The 16,723-nt window shown below is 41.9% G+C and overlaps 1 protein-coding gene across 1 annotated transcript; it reads right to left on the reverse strand.

Moving 5' to 3' along the window:
* Window positions 1-25: 25 nt before the first annotated feature.
* Window positions 26-16,327, reverse strand: pcsk7 (proprotein convertase subtilisin/kexin type 7). Its single transcript, XM_076144013.1, has 18 exons — window positions 16,062-16,327; window positions 14,282-14,586; window positions 13,629-13,853; window positions 12,957-13,091; window positions 11,729-11,894; window positions 11,515-11,605; window positions 11,165-11,219; window positions 10,096-10,234; window positions 9,250-9,350; window positions 7,538-7,645; window positions 7,155-7,214; window positions 5,811-5,915; window positions 5,560-5,662; window positions 3,214-3,370; window positions 2,800-2,894; window positions 2,231-2,336; window positions 1,704-1,821; window positions 26-1,610 (listed from the first exon to the last, which is right to left on the reverse strand). The coding sequence occupies exons 2-18, from the start codon at window positions 14,525-14,527 to the stop codon at window positions 1,323-1,325; spliced, it is 2,298 nt and encodes a 765-aa protein (XP_076000128.1). The 5' UTR covers window positions 14,528-14,586; window positions 16,062-16,327; the 3' UTR covers window positions 26-1,322.
* Window positions 16,328-16,723: the final 396 nt, after the last annotated feature.

A 16,723-nucleotide genomic window follows, 5' to 3' on the forward strand; every position in this document is an offset into this window, starting at 1 on the left:
TTAAAAAGTGAAAGGTGAAAAAAGATTTCAGTTAACAGTCCTTTATTACCAGTCAGCCCATGTGTGACTTGCACAGCAAAACACAGCTTGCAAAATAACTCCAAACACTCCTTTAAATACAAAACATAGACATCTTTAATATCATTTCAAACATTCATAAAAACAATTTTATCAATTATATCTGTACAGCAGGCACACATTGTTTATACTGTATATTACACTTCCTAAAAAATACATTTGCAAATCCCACACTGGAAAAGCCCACTTCAAGTATTATGTCAGTAGTCACTTATAAACCACCCCAGATCTGAAAGTCAAACGCATCAAATAAAATATCCTGAAAATAAATTGATTTTAAAAAAACATACACAAATACACTCCTGAAAACTCCTATCTAGCATTTGTCATGGTAGACCTCGCATATCAGCACACACACAACAGTCATTTTCCATCTTGTACCCATCAACGGTAGTGTTTCATATTCCTCTTATGTAAATGACCTCATTGGCGTGTAATTCTAAGTGCAACACACAAATCTGTAACCTCATTTGCCCTTGTGTAATTAGTATACTACACACACGACTTTATACACCCTTTCACACATACAAACACAATTATGTATCCTCACAACTGTGTGCCAAACACTAAACATAAACCTAATCCTGATAAACCCAAGCCCTAACACCGAATTAGGACAGGGAAAAAACGCTTGCTTTGGAGAACCTTCCTCATCTTTTATCCTTCAGCATGTTTATCTGCACACTATACTCTTTATTTGTTTCTGTACTGCAATTAAGGCAAAACTATAGTTAGATATATACATAACTTGAATTAATAGAATTCCCTTATTTACCAATTATACATTATTTGTTGTTAGGACTGATTTGAAGACAACAGAGCACTGAGTAGTGACATAGTCCAGCCCCGTTACTCAGCATGAGCCAAAATCAATTATTTGTGATATTTGTGAAAGAAATTTGCCAGAACAGAATCAAAGTTATACTGTGCATGTAAACATACTAACAGCCAGGACATTTGTTAGGACAGAAGTACGACAACATACACCCACTCACCCATGCCCATCTAGATGCGCAAGCAAGGCCACGTGTTTGGGGAATGCAGAGAAGGACAAAGAGTCCTCTCTTCAGTCCGGTTCATGTGCAGTCCACTCTATGACCGCCCACCACCACAAATTGACTTGTATCAGAGTTGGGCAGCAGAAGGATTAAAAGAGGTCGGGTCAGACAGGGGGAGGGGGTCAAAGCCTGAGAAGACCCATGAGCATAGACAGTGAGGTCTTAGGTTCATCTTCTGGCTCATTACTATGTCGCTGTCCTCTCTCCACTCAGAAGAGGCACTTGGACCTCTGAGTCCAACACTGCTTGCAGCTCTATCCCCGAGTCCCGCTCCTCTTCCTGTCCTTCTTCCAACTCCACCTCCTCCAATCCAAATTCTCTATCCTCCAAATGTATGCGTCCCCTCTTGACCCGGGGACCTGCCTGTCTACGACGTGGGCAGAAAAGGCCCTTGAGGTCCAGGTGAGCCATGGTGACCTCCAGTGTGTAGTAGATAGACCAGAAGAGAGCAAAACAGCCCAGCAGCAACAGAAACTGGTGGGTAGGAGGGCAGAGGATAGACACAGGTCAGAGGAGAGAGTGGAAAACTGTGAGGTTAGAATTTGGTTGTGTACAGTTAGCTTTTACCTTGAGGCTCTTGGAGGTGAAAGGGTCGACCAGCTCTAGAGGAATGTCCAGACCAGGGGGGCAGGGCAAAGAGAAGCTGCTGTCCAGATACTGGCCACTCATAGCCTCCTCCACCAACCTGTCAATCGATCATCACACAGACAATCAACACACAAAACATCCTGTTGGCACACGCGTGTAAAGACCTTAAACTAACAAAGTACAATACTTCTACTAGTACTTGAAATACAGTAATAAGAGTTGAATACAACAAATTCCAAAACACACTGCGTCATGCACTGAAAAGATTGAATTACATGAAAATGTATGCATACTTATTGTCACTTCTGTCAAATTCTAAAAAACAGTAAATCTATAAAACACAAATAACTACAAATCTGCCTCTGAAGTACTAACAGCTAACATGAGAATGGTATTGAATTAAAAGACAAATTAGACAGAAGACATTTTTGTAAAATGAACAATTGGAGTAAAAGTAGAAGCCTCATGACAGGAAACATCATTAATATCTCAATATGCCTCTTTACCTCTGTCTGTCCTTCACCTCGCCGTAGGTCATAGAGGAGCCATACAGGGTCAGTTTCCACTGCTTGAGCACGCCCACTGCAGCACACTGCGCGGACAACGGCTCTTCTATGGGGGGCAGGTGAGCACATTTAGCCACAATGTAGAACACGATTTATATGACTATGATACAGTGTCAATGTTATGTGAAGAGACACCAGTGCCTCAAGCTTATGTTTAAGCTTTAAAACAATATTGTTTCATTGACATGCAAGACATCAGAGATTACAGCAAGTAGTTGTTGTCAATTGTCAAAATCTCCTACTCTGCCCTTACCTGATTGGCTAAATTGAGTGTATTATGCCAATAAAGATCTGGCAGGCACCATTATTGGTCAAGTCAACACACCTGCCTATGCCGACCAGTGTGTGGGTGTGTGGGCAGGGAGAGAAAATTATGCCGTGCTGCTGCCTCCCAGGACCACCGCATTAAGGTGCACCAATGAAAGAGTTCAGGCTCAAGTACCAGAAGCTGAAGTTACCCTAATGACATTACCATCTCATGCTTGTCAGTGTGTGCTGCAGTGCCTTACTGTGGTCAGATATCTGGAGGCGGTACTGGCCTTCAGCTCTCTCTCCCCAGCATCGCACAGTGGAAAAAGTCCAATCCTGGTAGCCTGCGGAGTCCCTACACACACATACACATACACAGAGTCAACTGTGTGGTGGTGGTGGTGGTTTATTGGAACTTATTTGAATATTTGGGTGTAAAAATTGGAAAAAAATCACTCAAATAAAGTGAACAGAAGAGGCAAAAAGACTAATAGGCCATTCACCAACTGATGTGCTTAATTTTAAACATTGGCATATGGCTATTATATTTTTAAAAGCTATTTTTCCTATCCATTCAAATTATTATAGTGTATAAATGTGGTTCTGCTCTTTCTTCACCACAATATCTGCAACTGCAATAAAAGCAATACAAACGCTTGTGTGCATGTGTCTACCTGTCGATGGCACGTCGCGCCCCTATGAGTGATGTCATACCGCTGGGACAGACCAACATGATCTCCACATTGCCACGACAAGGGTGGGATATTGTCACGGTGATGGCCACATGTTCCAGGCTCTGCATTCCCGAATGGCTCAGGTCCTCAGCAGTGACTGAGGGAAGAGAGAGGAGCACTGCTTACTCTGTGTGTGTGTGTGTGTGTGTGTGTGTGTGTGTGTGTTAAAATGTAAAACAAAATTCATACAAATACATATAATAACGAGTTATAATTCAGATATGATTTTAACCGTCTCGCCATCTGACTCTGGATTTCTCCTCTGAATTCACGCACAGAATTTTATTATCAGCTCTCCTCACTGTCCCCAACCATTCCAGTAAGAGTGCCTGGCCATTTCTTGGCATTTCCTTGGCTCTGGCTACTAATGAGCCATGGCGCTTCCTGACCATGTAGGGCTGCACACATCCTCAGGCCAGGGAGGGACGCAAAGGAAAGAGGGAGGGAGGGCAGTCACAGATGAAATGTGTAAAAGGAGACATAGTGAAAGCATACTGTAAATACAAAGCAACAGGGAGGTGAGGAATGGTAGGAACACAGGGAGGCGGCAACGAGAGAGCGACTCCAGTGGCTATGAAATTAGAAAGGGGGAGACAAAATGGAGGGGCAGGAGAATGGGAGAATGGGAGAAAATGATGGACAGGGGAAATCAAGGAAAGGATTTGTAAAGTAAAAAGGATTTGTGTAATCTGGTTCAAACAAAGTGACATGCTTCTATTGAGATGATGCTCAGTGTTTCCCACAGGAGGAGACTTAACTCTCTGGGACCTCATGTGCATGTCGATGTTATATTCTAATGAGGGAAGCCCTGTTTCAGGATGCTTTCCTTAACAATCTCCACTGCCAACTGTGCTGCTATTTCTCTGTTCTAATTACAAAAACATTTTGGCTGAGGGAAAATCTATTTGGATGACCAGCAATGATGATCACCATGATTTTTTGGAGAATATCTATAACTCAATCTGGGAATATTAGAAGGACTATGGGGCAAAAACGTGTGTGCTTATGCCATGTAAATGTGGTTGCAATGGCCCAAAACAATACAAAGATAACATTTAAGGCAAATGTAAACATGCAATGTACTAAATTGAGTGGAGACAGTAAGGAATGTGAAGGAGTGGCTATGTTTGGTTGGAAAGGGGTGTAGCCTGCACTTATAGATCTGTCTAATAGATATGCCTTGGACCAAAGAATCTAGAGCAGATTTGCCCTCGCACACTCTATGAATCAGGACTAAAAATGCTCTGCTGCAGTAACTTGGGAATTATCGATCTGGAGCCGCACTGAAAATGACTCACTGCTAACTTGACTTGTGGCCTTCCCACCTCATTTCATAGAAACCAGATATCCTGCTATCAAAAAGACAAACAAAAACAGACCAACAGGACAGAGTACAGAGTGCATAACCTCCTTTGTAAAGGTAGACCCAACATTGCTCATTGTCGTCCCTTATTGCAGGTTAACCTCAGCCATCTGACCAGTTATTATCAGGTCGAAGCCACTCATTGTGGGGCTGCATAACATGCATATCTACAGTGAATGTGTTCACATGGGAAGGCAGCACTTAGAAATGCTGGGGGCAGGACATCAGCCAAAGCACACAGAAAGTAGAAAGATAAACAGGGAGACCTGAACAAAGTCAGTGAGAAAAATCTTGCATCAAGAGTGATTAACTGCAGGTTTAAATGTCAAAATGTGTAATAACATAAATGGATTATGTTAAATATGTGTTGGAAATTCATATCCGCCATATGTGAGTGTTTGCTCTAATCAACTCTGCTTAACTGCTTTGTAAGCGGAATACTCATGCTGTATGAGAGACTACACACACACTGCTCTTTACCACGAGGCCATAAAAAAGGGAGAGATATGGATTGAGGGAGGAGGGAAAGAGTAGGAGGAGGAAATGTTTCGGCAGAAATGAAGTCACTGTGTGCACGATTGCATAAGTGTGTGTATGTATGCGAGTGTCATACTCAGACAGTGTAATACCGTATGAAAGAAAAAGAGTGGTGGGAGCTGAAGGGATTAAACACTACCAAGAACAACAGAGATGAGTTGTGAAATGCAGACAGAAACTGGGCATAAAGTCAGAAAAAGAACTCCCCCTATGTGAGGAGATGTAAACAGGAGAACATTACCTAATAAGGAGAGGCAGACTGACTGAGGAGCAGGGAGCGAAGGAGGGAGGGAACCAGCTACATTGAGCAGTGCGTAACATGACGATCAGCTGTGAAGCAGAAAGCCAAAGCAGAGAGAGAATGGGAGACAAGCAGGCCAGATTACCATTCCAGGTGCGTATCAGCTCCTGAGGATAGGTCTGGATGGGTGCTTCCTCCATCAATAATGAACTCTGATAGGACACAAGGAATGGCACCGACTCCCATACCTGAGGAGACAGAGACAGAGACAGACAGACAGCTGGTCACAACATTTTAATGTTTAAAAGAATATTTTCTACAGTAAACTATCCATTGAAGTAACACATAATAGATCATTCCACAGTCCAAATAATGTTACCCAGCCCTAGTATGTACCTTGGCAGCATTGACGAGTCTCCATGCGTTGAGCAGACCAAAGCCGTGCTGGTGACTGTGGTGGAAGCCGGCTCCATTCAATCTCCAGTCTGCACTGTTGTCATACTGTTAAAAATAAACATAAAAAAGGTAAGACCAAACAGCTGTGTAACAAGTGAATGTAACAAGCTCATTTGAGAAACATAAAACACCAGTAACTGTTGTAGAACTAGAGGAAGGAGACACTTGCATCACAACTTAAGTTTCAAACCCCATTGAACATGGACAATTGAACATAAACTGATGAGGAGGAGAATGTACGAGTAACCGTGAGTAAAGTTTCAAGATGAGCTGACATAGGAATCCAAGTGAAATAAGCACATACCTATGGTCCTTTTGATTTCACTAAGCATAAAACCCAGGCAGAACTGTAGAATCCAGTCATTAAAATCTTATTCACTAATAAACTCAGGATTTTGCGGAATCTGGGATTCTGGATGAAATGCAACGAAAACATTCTTAAATCCCTGTGAAAGCAGCAGAGAAACCCTGTTTTGGATTTAGAGAGTTTTGTGTGTGTGTGTGTGTGTGTGTGTGTGTGTGTTTGTGTGTGTGTGTGGAGAGACAGGAGTTGAGAGGATAAGTGCAGTCATCAGAGTTAACTGTGTCTGCACAAAAAAATGCAGAAACTCAGCATTATGTAACTGCAAAGGGAACAGAGCAGTGAGACAGCAATTTCTGCAAGTTCTGTCACTACACTGCTGAATGGACTCAAGGAATACCTGTGATGACCTCATAATATCATAAACACCCCTCATAACAAGGCAGGCTACAAGTTTACACGTTCAAAGTACTATACAACCGACAAACATCATCAGGTGCAAGTCTTGAGTTTGTAGAGGACTTGGTAGCTGTGTGGGTCTGACATGCGGGTAAAAAAATTGAAGACGCTCCTCCAGGCCTGTAAACAGGGAGAAACACCGACAGAGAAGGAAAGGAGCCTTCGTCAAACTCTTCCTCTGGTGTGTGAATAACACATGGAAGCGGTCCAACAAAAGATCCGTGGGAGGAAACTCTGCTATGTACTCGATGAAACGACCCAAATCACACTGTTCTCTGTTGTAATCAAGCGAATTCATTCATTCATTTTTTACAGCTTTGTTGTGAAGCACAGTATTTTGTATACAAAGATTAAAAACATTCAATTTTTTAAAAACATTCAATTTTCTGTTCAAGAAAATAATCGTGAAAACACAAAACCTTATAAAAATTCAACCAGACATTGGAAACAAATAAAACAGACACAATGAAACAGATTTGATAGGGCCCTATATACCAATTGACAAAGAACCATTGAAGGCCTACCTTGGTGGCAGTGTAGGTAATAATATGCTGGATGTCCCTCCACGTGAGGCAGGGTCGGACCTGCAAATCAAATCAATTCAAAATCAGATCAAATTTATTTGCATAGCCCAATATTGCATAAGATGTCACATAGGGCTTCGGGGCCCCAACAACCGACCCAGCCCAGCCCATTCACATGCTTCCAAGTGTACAGTCGGGTTGTTTATAACAGCCTTGTTGGAAATAAATAGTTGTGTTCAGTGTCAAAGTAAAGCTAGTGAGGTCACCTTATCCCACATCTGCTAGTTTGGTGTGAAGCACATTACCATATACGGATTATTTATTTTATTCTATTTAGGTGTATGGAACCTATTTGTTAAGTAAGATCTAATTCAATCCATTACCTGCAGCATGAGGGCCACCATTCCTGCCGCTAAGGGAGCTGCAGCAGACGTGCCAGTGTGGCCCTCGGTACAGCCAGTCCCCTGCAGCATGGACCAGTCTGATGTCACCTACAGACATAGACAAGTGGTTGAGAATGAAAACAAAGGCTTGAGTTTGGGCAGTATATAAACAGTGTATGGGTGGTAACACAAGCTCTTACTGAAAGGCACTTCAAGTATATGCTTGCATATACTGGCAAAAAATCACAAACACATAACGTGACAGTGTATGTTAAGCACGATCATACAAGTCATTGCATACATGGATTAGCAGTAAAGACCACTTCACCCAGGCGCCAGTGTCGCTCCCCACATTTGCTGTGGGGAGCTTGAGTTTGACACAGTTTGTATATAGTTAATGGAATACACACGCTGTGATTGACAGCGGATAAGCCCAGAGGAGTATCAGCTTTGAAGATGAAAGGATATAAGGGGGAGCGAGTTAAACAGTTAAACCAATTAAGCGCAGAGTAGAAAAGTACAAATGTAAATACAGAGATAACAGAAATGAGGAGCTTAAAATGATGATATATAGTGGATAGAAAACATGAAGGTAGAAGAGGAATCATTTATAGAGGAAATTAACTTTATGAGGGGCCATTTATAAATATTCTTCGACAGTCATTTGAAATATGGTAATATTTCCACAAACAGCACACACATTACTGGCAATCTGTGTGTTTGCTGAGGAATTCCCAGGCCTCTGCTGGCAGACAGCATTAGGGTCTTTTCCAACAGCTGTCACGGCCATGTGGACTTTCTCAAGCTACTGCACATTTTCATGTATGCACTGGGATTTTCAGCAGGCTGGTCATGTTCAGCTGTCTATGTGGTGACAGTATACAAGCATCAGGAGACAAGTACTAGACATAGTACATAGACAGGTCTATGCTTCGCACTGAATCTCTTCAAAGAAATGGCTCAAACACCAACAGCATGGTCAGCCACTGTTCTTTCTTACCCAGAATCTTGGAAGTATTAATCCTGAACAAACCTGTCTGCCTGTTGTGCATGTTGTGGTTGTTGGTGATGGATCAGTGTACTCTAGAGGGAACCAATCGGGGCTAAGCACCTCGCTAGATGGCTGCCTAGTCCAAGCTATGTTACCATGGTGACGTCCACAAACATCGGCAAATAAAGGCCACAAATACAGGTCAGGCTTCACTACTCTGTTACTCCTGTCATCACTGGTCATCATTTCGGATTAAGACATTGTGCTCTTAATGTGTAGTTGTTGTTTCCAAGCTTTAAAACATTTGTTACCATACAAATCCATTTTTTCAGAATTGTTTTTACACTTTTCAGCGTTGACATTATTTCTTCATATTGTATTGTATATTGTTGCAGAGACAACAAAGACAGATTACAGTGATGTCAGCTCTGTGGACGGTGAATAGTGGAACGAAAAAGACATCGGCATATTTTCAACCTCTACTCATATCAAATCAACTGAATCAGTTGTGCTCATTTGTTTAAGACTAGTGCCTTTCAAATTGTGATTAACACAAGGAACAGCTTTGAGAACCAGTCTATTTTAGGCTTGGGAAAGGCTGCAATTATCACCCTGTTGGTTTTGTTGTTTTTCCTGTCCTCATCACTCCAGTGCTTCGTCTTCTTGTCAAATTACTTGTGTGTTTGTGTCTGTGCATGTGTGTGAGAGAGAGTAGACCTACAATGCTCCTCAGCATGTTCCCCCCACTGCTGAAAGTGACAGCAAGCATGGAGGCACACTCCTCAGCGTAGAAGGGCATTCTGCCGTGCTCATCTACTGCACCTGCAAACACACACACACACAAAATAATTATGGCCCATTGCACTCATATCCACATCTAAAATACAGGTGGACAACAGATCTCACATATCTGAGAGCTGCTCCTGCATTGGAAATCCCTCACCCCTCCTACTATTTCGCAATTGCTTAAGGATACAATGTACTTAGACTGGAGAAAATCAAGTACACTGAGGGGCCACACTGATAAGCTCTATCAGAGATGGCAACCTTTTCTCTCTTACTTCACAGATCTACAGGCTATGCCAGACCAGTGACTGATTACCAAAACAGAAAACAGTTCCTTTTTATTTTATTTTCTCATTTTATTTTACATCCCAGGCAGGCCAGGACGGGGTTGTGTGACTGTGGCGTTGGGTGGGGTTTCTGGGTGGATGTCCTCTTTTTTTTTCTGTTTCTCTCCTCTCTCTCTATCACAACCTATGATGCGATTTGTACCTGCCTACATTGCTGTTTGACATCATCCTGTAAGAACTGTATGTACCCTATGACATCATTGCAATTCCAATCTACTTGTACTCTACCTCAGGGTCTATGTATAAAGTTTAACAACAATAGTAACAATAATACAACGTTCCTTCCTTCTCTCTATCTCCTCTATCTATATAAAAAATTATCTCCAAAATATCCTACAACTGTATGCGCGATGTCGCACGTTTGCTTCAACATTTGCTTCAATAAAAACAAATTGCAAAAAAAAACCAATCATCTGAGAGCTGCTTCTTCTTACCAATTGTAATGGTGTAGATTGAGTTGGCGTAGCCGTCATAGTTGCAGTTGTCATTGAATTGACCTCCATTGCCGCTGGCAACTATAAAGATACTGCCAAAGCCTCTTCTTCCTGCAATCACACCGTGCTGCAGTGCTGCCTGTGGAGGCAAGAAACAAACGTTTTGCTTCACTACATTCAACTACTCAAAAGCAAAGAGAAGGAGCATGCTTTTCATGCAATCAAACCACCACAGCGGGGGAGAAAAAAGTCTAAACTGAGGGCCAGATGTACATACATGAATCAGGCAGCGCAGATTGCGGCCGGATGAGAGTGTCCTTGTGCTTTCAAAATTAGCATGAAATAAAGATCTAATTACTTAAGGGTTGCAGCTAATTAGGCAATCAGTGAATGTGCCCACCTGCTGAGCGCATTAGGTAGGAATGAAAGTTTAAATGGGTGACCTACATGGAGCCCTCGACAAGCCGGGAAATAAACCAAAATCCAAATTCAGTGATAATGAAATGAATTCTTTGAATGATTTGGTAGATGTTGCTGTACCTGAAGATGGACAGAGCCAACAACATTTGTGATTCTGTACATCACATCACAGACTACTTGCACATTCATGGAATATGCCTCTAAATATGTTTGCTGATGGAAGGGCATGGGAGCAAGTGGTATGTGAGTACAACCTCTGGCTCAGAAATGTCACTGCCATTTAGAGCATTGAATATACTCCTGGATGTGGGGAAATGTATCTGTCCGTCCACCCTAACCGTGCATTTAGCATTGGGGGACAGTGTCTGACAAATATGCAGAATGTTAACACACCTTCGCTAATGTGCGCCTGCTCTCCGGAGACAGAGACATTTCATGCAATATCGACCCCTGGCTCATTGCCAGAATATAGTAAATTCAAAGAAAGAAATAATCAACCCCACTTATAACACGTCAAATCTGCTAAGTACATCTGGCCATGGGTACTGTGTACACAATTCTGTCTTCTCGTTTGTAACTGCTCAGTTGATAGTGTACTGCCCCCTGCTGGATAAAAAAGAGTCGTGCACACAAGAGGTTTGTCGCTCACCTTGCCCAGGGGATGGGGTCCATCCACGGTGTGACCATCATCATCTGGACCCCAACTAGGAAAGAGAGACCAAAAGCAATCAAGACTTGATTATGAGTCTTAATTATGAAATTCATGCACTGTCAACATTTTACTTCATGGCCATTTAATATGAAAATTAAGTACAGTAAATGCACTTTGACCATGGTTTCTGTATTGGTGTAAAGCAGTGTAACAATAACAACATCAGTCCAATTTGAAGACAACTTGAAGACATTGATAAACAAAGTGTGAGGTTCTGTTGTTCTCTCATAAATGTACTTTTACATCTATTTTGAAGAACAGGAGTGGGGCTAGAGAATTGTCATCACCTGCAGCTGTAAATGTCATTGACCTGGTAGTGTTTGTTGAAAGCGATGGCCTCCAGGCTGTCTGTCAGTGGGCCATCGAGGACTCTGATACCTTAACACAAAATAAAATAAAAATCCTTCATCACAAACTTACAAAGTCTGGAAGAGCCGTGAAAACATTTGGGACATCAGAGTTTTGAACAACAAGGCCAAATGTAATTCTCTCCCCCTGTACCTGCCACCTTGCTGCCATAGGCCACTCCCACAGCGCAGATACTGTTATTGGGAACAGCTGAAATCTCTCCAGCACACCGTGTCCCGTGGTGATTGTCACTGTGTGCGTCTGGATGCGGCATGGGGTCTGGGTCATTGGAGTTCAGGTCATAGCTGCCTTCTGGACTCTGAATAGAGACACAAAAGCATTATCAGTGGATGTCTGCATCATTTACAGTTAAGGGAAAGCTTGAGAGAAAAAGGTTACAAGTCTGTTTTGACTGATGAGGTACAAGGCTACACCTAAGAATGTGACAGGATTGGACTTGTAATCGCTGATAATCAAATCCCTTTTCTTTGACATGACATCGAGCATACCGCTATGGGACATATTTGAGATTGTTTTTTATACAGAGAGAAAGGAAGAAACGAGAAATTAAACAGATATTGATTGGGACCTAGGAAATGTGATATGCATGTGGACTAAATGTATAAGGAGACGAGGAGACTGTGACTCCAGCTAATGACTAATACAGTCGGGGTGTGTATGCCAGAGTGATACCAGAGCGATAGTTCTTTCAGCTGGGTCCATGTGTGTAACAAATTGCCATATACAGATCTATTTTTACATACAGGGGGGGAGAGAAGCAGAGGCAGAGAGAACAGAGAACTAAAGAACTAAAACCATAAGGAGAGCCAGGCTGTGTAATCATGTTCATGTTAATTAAGACAATGGGATGACAATCAGGGCCATAAGCAGCAAAGGTTATGTTGAAATGACACAATAATATAATTGTAGCGTTTTGGATGACATCAGTGTTGTTAGTTCAACGACTATGTAGGTTCAGTTCTTACAGGATGACAATCATACAAGAGTGCAGGCACTTTCAAATCCCTTTTCTGAATAGTTCATCTACTTATTTCTGGCTGTTGCTGTGATCCCTGTATTGCCATGACTAGACAGAAACCCAAACAACAAAAAACATGCAAAAGTACTTATATCTAATTAAAGCAAAGCCAAGCAGTCTGCCTTGCGTCAGCCTCACAGGTATTACACTTGGCTTTTACACAAACATCCATTAGCAGATTGGCAAAATGTGTAATAGGATTAACACAATGTTGTTGGGAAACATCCAGCCTCCATCTCTTTCTGAAAGGTTCAGCCAAGGCAATGAGAGCAACAGTTAACAAGATGCCTCTGATCCAGTCATAAGCATTACAAAACAATGAAATCTCTGTCCCACACTTACATAGTTAGGCTGAATGTCCAGGTGGGTGTGTTCCACTCCATCATCGACAACCACCACAGTCACTCCTTGGCCAGTGATGTTGCGCTCCCACACTGCTGTCACGTTGATGTCCATACCCTTATTGTGGTCGTTGTGCTGCAATTAACAAAGAAAGAATGAGATAAGGTAAATGGCATGTTGTTTTGCCATTACTCTATTTTGCAACACCAGTCAGTATTTTTGCATACATGTTAAAACTTTGATTATACTCGTATTTAGGGAATAAAAACATGTTTTTATGTGAAATCAGCATTAATTGGAGTTAGATTACTCATCATATGAGTCACAAAATCGCTTTAGTCAGGCATAGAATTGAATGAAGTAATATGGAGTACTAGCTGACACATTTGTGAGACAATAACATTTGAGTGGCTTGTCAAGAAAAGTTATCTTCAAAGTCCTTAATCTAACCTGGACAAATCAAAATCAAACCACTCTGAATGCTTCATGGATGATTCAATTGATTGCAGGTGTGACCAGCTTAGGCAATGGCCGACCCGATTATCTGATTCGAGCCACAACATACAGTATATTAAATGATTAGGCTTTCACACACCCTTCCACAAACGTATCTAAAGCGAGACCTACTACAAGACAACTACTTAACCAACAAGATGGTCACAAGATCCTCACCAGGTGCCACTGTTTAGGGTAGCGGGGGTCATTGAAAGCCAGCGATCTCTTTGAGCGGCTGAGCACTCTTTCCTGGGAATACCACAGGACATGCGGGTGGGCTGCCAGAACTTCCACAGGGTGAACTTTGTCAGACCCAGCAACGGGCTCAGCAGAACAAAGCATGTAGTGGCCTTCAAGCTGTCCGATCTGGCCCTGGCTCTGCAGTCCTGCTTGCTCTGCTACCTGGGACAGAGAGAATATAGCTGATAAGTACAAATTAAACTAGGACAGCATTTCTAAACCTGGACAACTTCGTTTTTTCCTGATCTAGGCAACTTTAAAAGAGACGTACTTCAATAACCCCTTTAGGGAAAATGAGATTGTCGCAGTCACTGAAAATAGGCTACAAGTCATACTAAAAACAGAACAACACACAATTTCGGCACTACATCCAATAATTGTGCTAGTGTAAAAAACTAAAGACACTGGCTCTGGTCAAACTGTATTTAATGTATCATATCATCCAGTTTGAGCAACAATCAGTTACGAGTCAATGTAGAGAGAAGGGAGGGACATTTCAAGTGAGGGACATCCACAGTCCGTCCCCGCATTTGACGGCGACAGCGAAACCTTAACAAACCAATAACATTTTTCAAAACAAAATACTTTACCCTGTCGGCGACCACATCCAAGTCAACAGAGCTGTGCTCCCCATTTTCCTCCTCCTGCTGAGGGCCAGCATGTAGCCGGACAGCCCAGGACAGCCCAGGACCACAGGAGTGTGACTGCAAAGGTAACGGAGGAGAGGAAGAAAAGGGAAACGAGGGCGCTACAAAAGGCAGGAGGGTCAGAAGAAAGAAGGAGATGGACGAAAGAAAAAGGAGAAGGACGAATGGGCGGATATATGCTGTTGCCATGGCAACGGGAGCTGACGCAGACGGTCAACCAGGCAGATATTCTTCATCTGAACTGCAACCTGGAGGGGAGAAGCAAAGAAGGCCTTGTTAGTAGTGAGAACAATCTGAGAGACTGCCTGCTCCTCAACTCTGTGTGACATTCAGAGGCCGATGATTCAATGTGGCGGCGTCATGTTAACTCTGCCAGTTCACAGAGATGTGGTTGAATAACGTTTCAATAACACTCAGTGGTTACTTAACAACTCAGGTTCATGTGTTGGCATGTTCACTGATGAAGGCAGTGCGATTAGCATTGAAATTAAATGAAAGGACACAAATTCCCATTCTGCTTCACTTCGTACATGGTGACGAGGCTGCTATTCAGATACGGATACAAGAACCATAAGCATATAAGCAATAGGAACAGTCTATGAAAAGCAAAGTAACCTTCAAGGTGCAATTCGTCATACCCATAGGAAGAGAAGGATACTCTCCATGAGACTGTTTATCTATGCTTGCACTGCCAGCGTCACTCTATATACAACACACACCTTAGTATGACTCATATTACAGGGCAGGTTTGATCACGACCTTGATGTCACAACTGCAGTGCATTGTAGAAATCGTGGCCCTCTTAGATAATCAGCTGCGTAAAAAACATTACAAATGAGTTTTTAAAATAATAAACAAGTCTCCAAAAACACACAGTGTAGTATACTAACCTATCAGGACTGACTGTAAGGTTACCTCGGTAACCTGTTGCATCAGTAATATTACTTTGCATACCAGGTCAAGGTAACAGATTGTATTTTATTTAGATTTTGTCTTTAATACACTTTTTTTGGGGTATCTTTATGTGTTTAATGCTGTATGTGTAGACTTCTTTGTACTTGGGTAATAAACTTAAATCCTTTAATGATGTCCCAGCAGGCAATTGAAATAACTAACTATTAAACAATGTCCTAGGTTCAGAGTCCCACAGCTGAACTGTCCTGGAGCAAGACATTGAACCCTACATAGAGTACTGACCAACCTATGACAGCCAGAGACACATAAGAATGTCTAACTGCTGAATTGCGTGAATATGTTTGGGTAACTTGAACACTTGAAACGCATTTTAAATTGAGCAGTCATTGACAATTACACTCGTATTGACAGTAATTGTTACAAATCCCTTTTAATGTCGTTAGCAAAGCTAGCTCTTTTAAAATGTGCTGACAACTTGTTTTTAGTTAGCCCCATTTACGTAGCTAACCGGTTGAACAGCTATCTAACGTCTGTCAGAGGCGAACCCAAAACAGTGAATTAATTAATAACACTAGACCCCTGCACTCTAACACAACGGTGAAAATAAACAGGTCAACAAGAACCAATAACAATAGAACTACGCGTACAACAACGTGTTCGTACGTGGGACTCGAGTGTCACCCGTAGCTTTGTTGTCACAGCTAGCTACACAGAGACACAAGCGACCGAAGATTGCAATCGCTCTCTTACTGTGGAATAAACGTATACGAATGAGCCGTAAACTTGTGATTTTACACAGGTGCCCTACCTTTTAACTGAATTCGTTCTCCTTACTTGCTTCTTTTGAATTGCTTGCTGAAGCGTAAGTTGTCATTTCATTTCCGTGACACAATAACGAGGCTTTACGCAAAGAGCGTTGTTTTTTCCCCTACCCGAGTTCCGACAACATAGAAGTAATGGGTCAACCGCTATCACGTGACACCAACATGTCATGCTGTTTGATCAGTTTTGTTAGAATATGGTGATATGGTCTTAAATTCAGGCTTCATAACCCTAGTTTTATTCCTAACCATAATAATCAATCTCACGCTAAATAGTAAAATCTGGTTTTATTGATATTGATCGGTTTGGTTCTTTCCTATTGGCTACAGACGTATAGACTGCCCGCCTTCGTGTCGGATCACGGGTGGGGAAAACGCGGCTGGCGGCCTATGTATTGGTAGTGCTAAAAGTCGTATGTGTCACCTGATTGGTTTGGAGCTGTAGCGTAAGGCATAGGTGTTTATTTAGCCTACCCGGTAGTACATGCAAATCGTTTTTTTGGTTTTCACTTAATAAACGACAGTTATTTAACAGAAGATTTAGTTTAGATTAGTAGATGAGTATATAAATGTAGATTTTTTATAATTAAAATAAATTTGACAAACCAAAGTTAATTGTTTGACATTATTGAATACTACTACAGTAATT

This window comes from Genypterus blacodes, unplaced genomic scaffold, assembly GCF_046128005.1.
Source record: "Genypterus blacodes isolate CSIRO-AG114 ecotype Tasmania unplaced genomic scaffold, CSIRO-AGI_Gbla_v1 ptg000003l_1, whole genome shotgun sequence".
In the NCBI taxonomy this organism is placed as follows: Eukaryota; Metazoa; Chordata; class Actinopteri; order Ophidiiformes; family Ophidiidae; genus Genypterus; species Genypterus blacodes.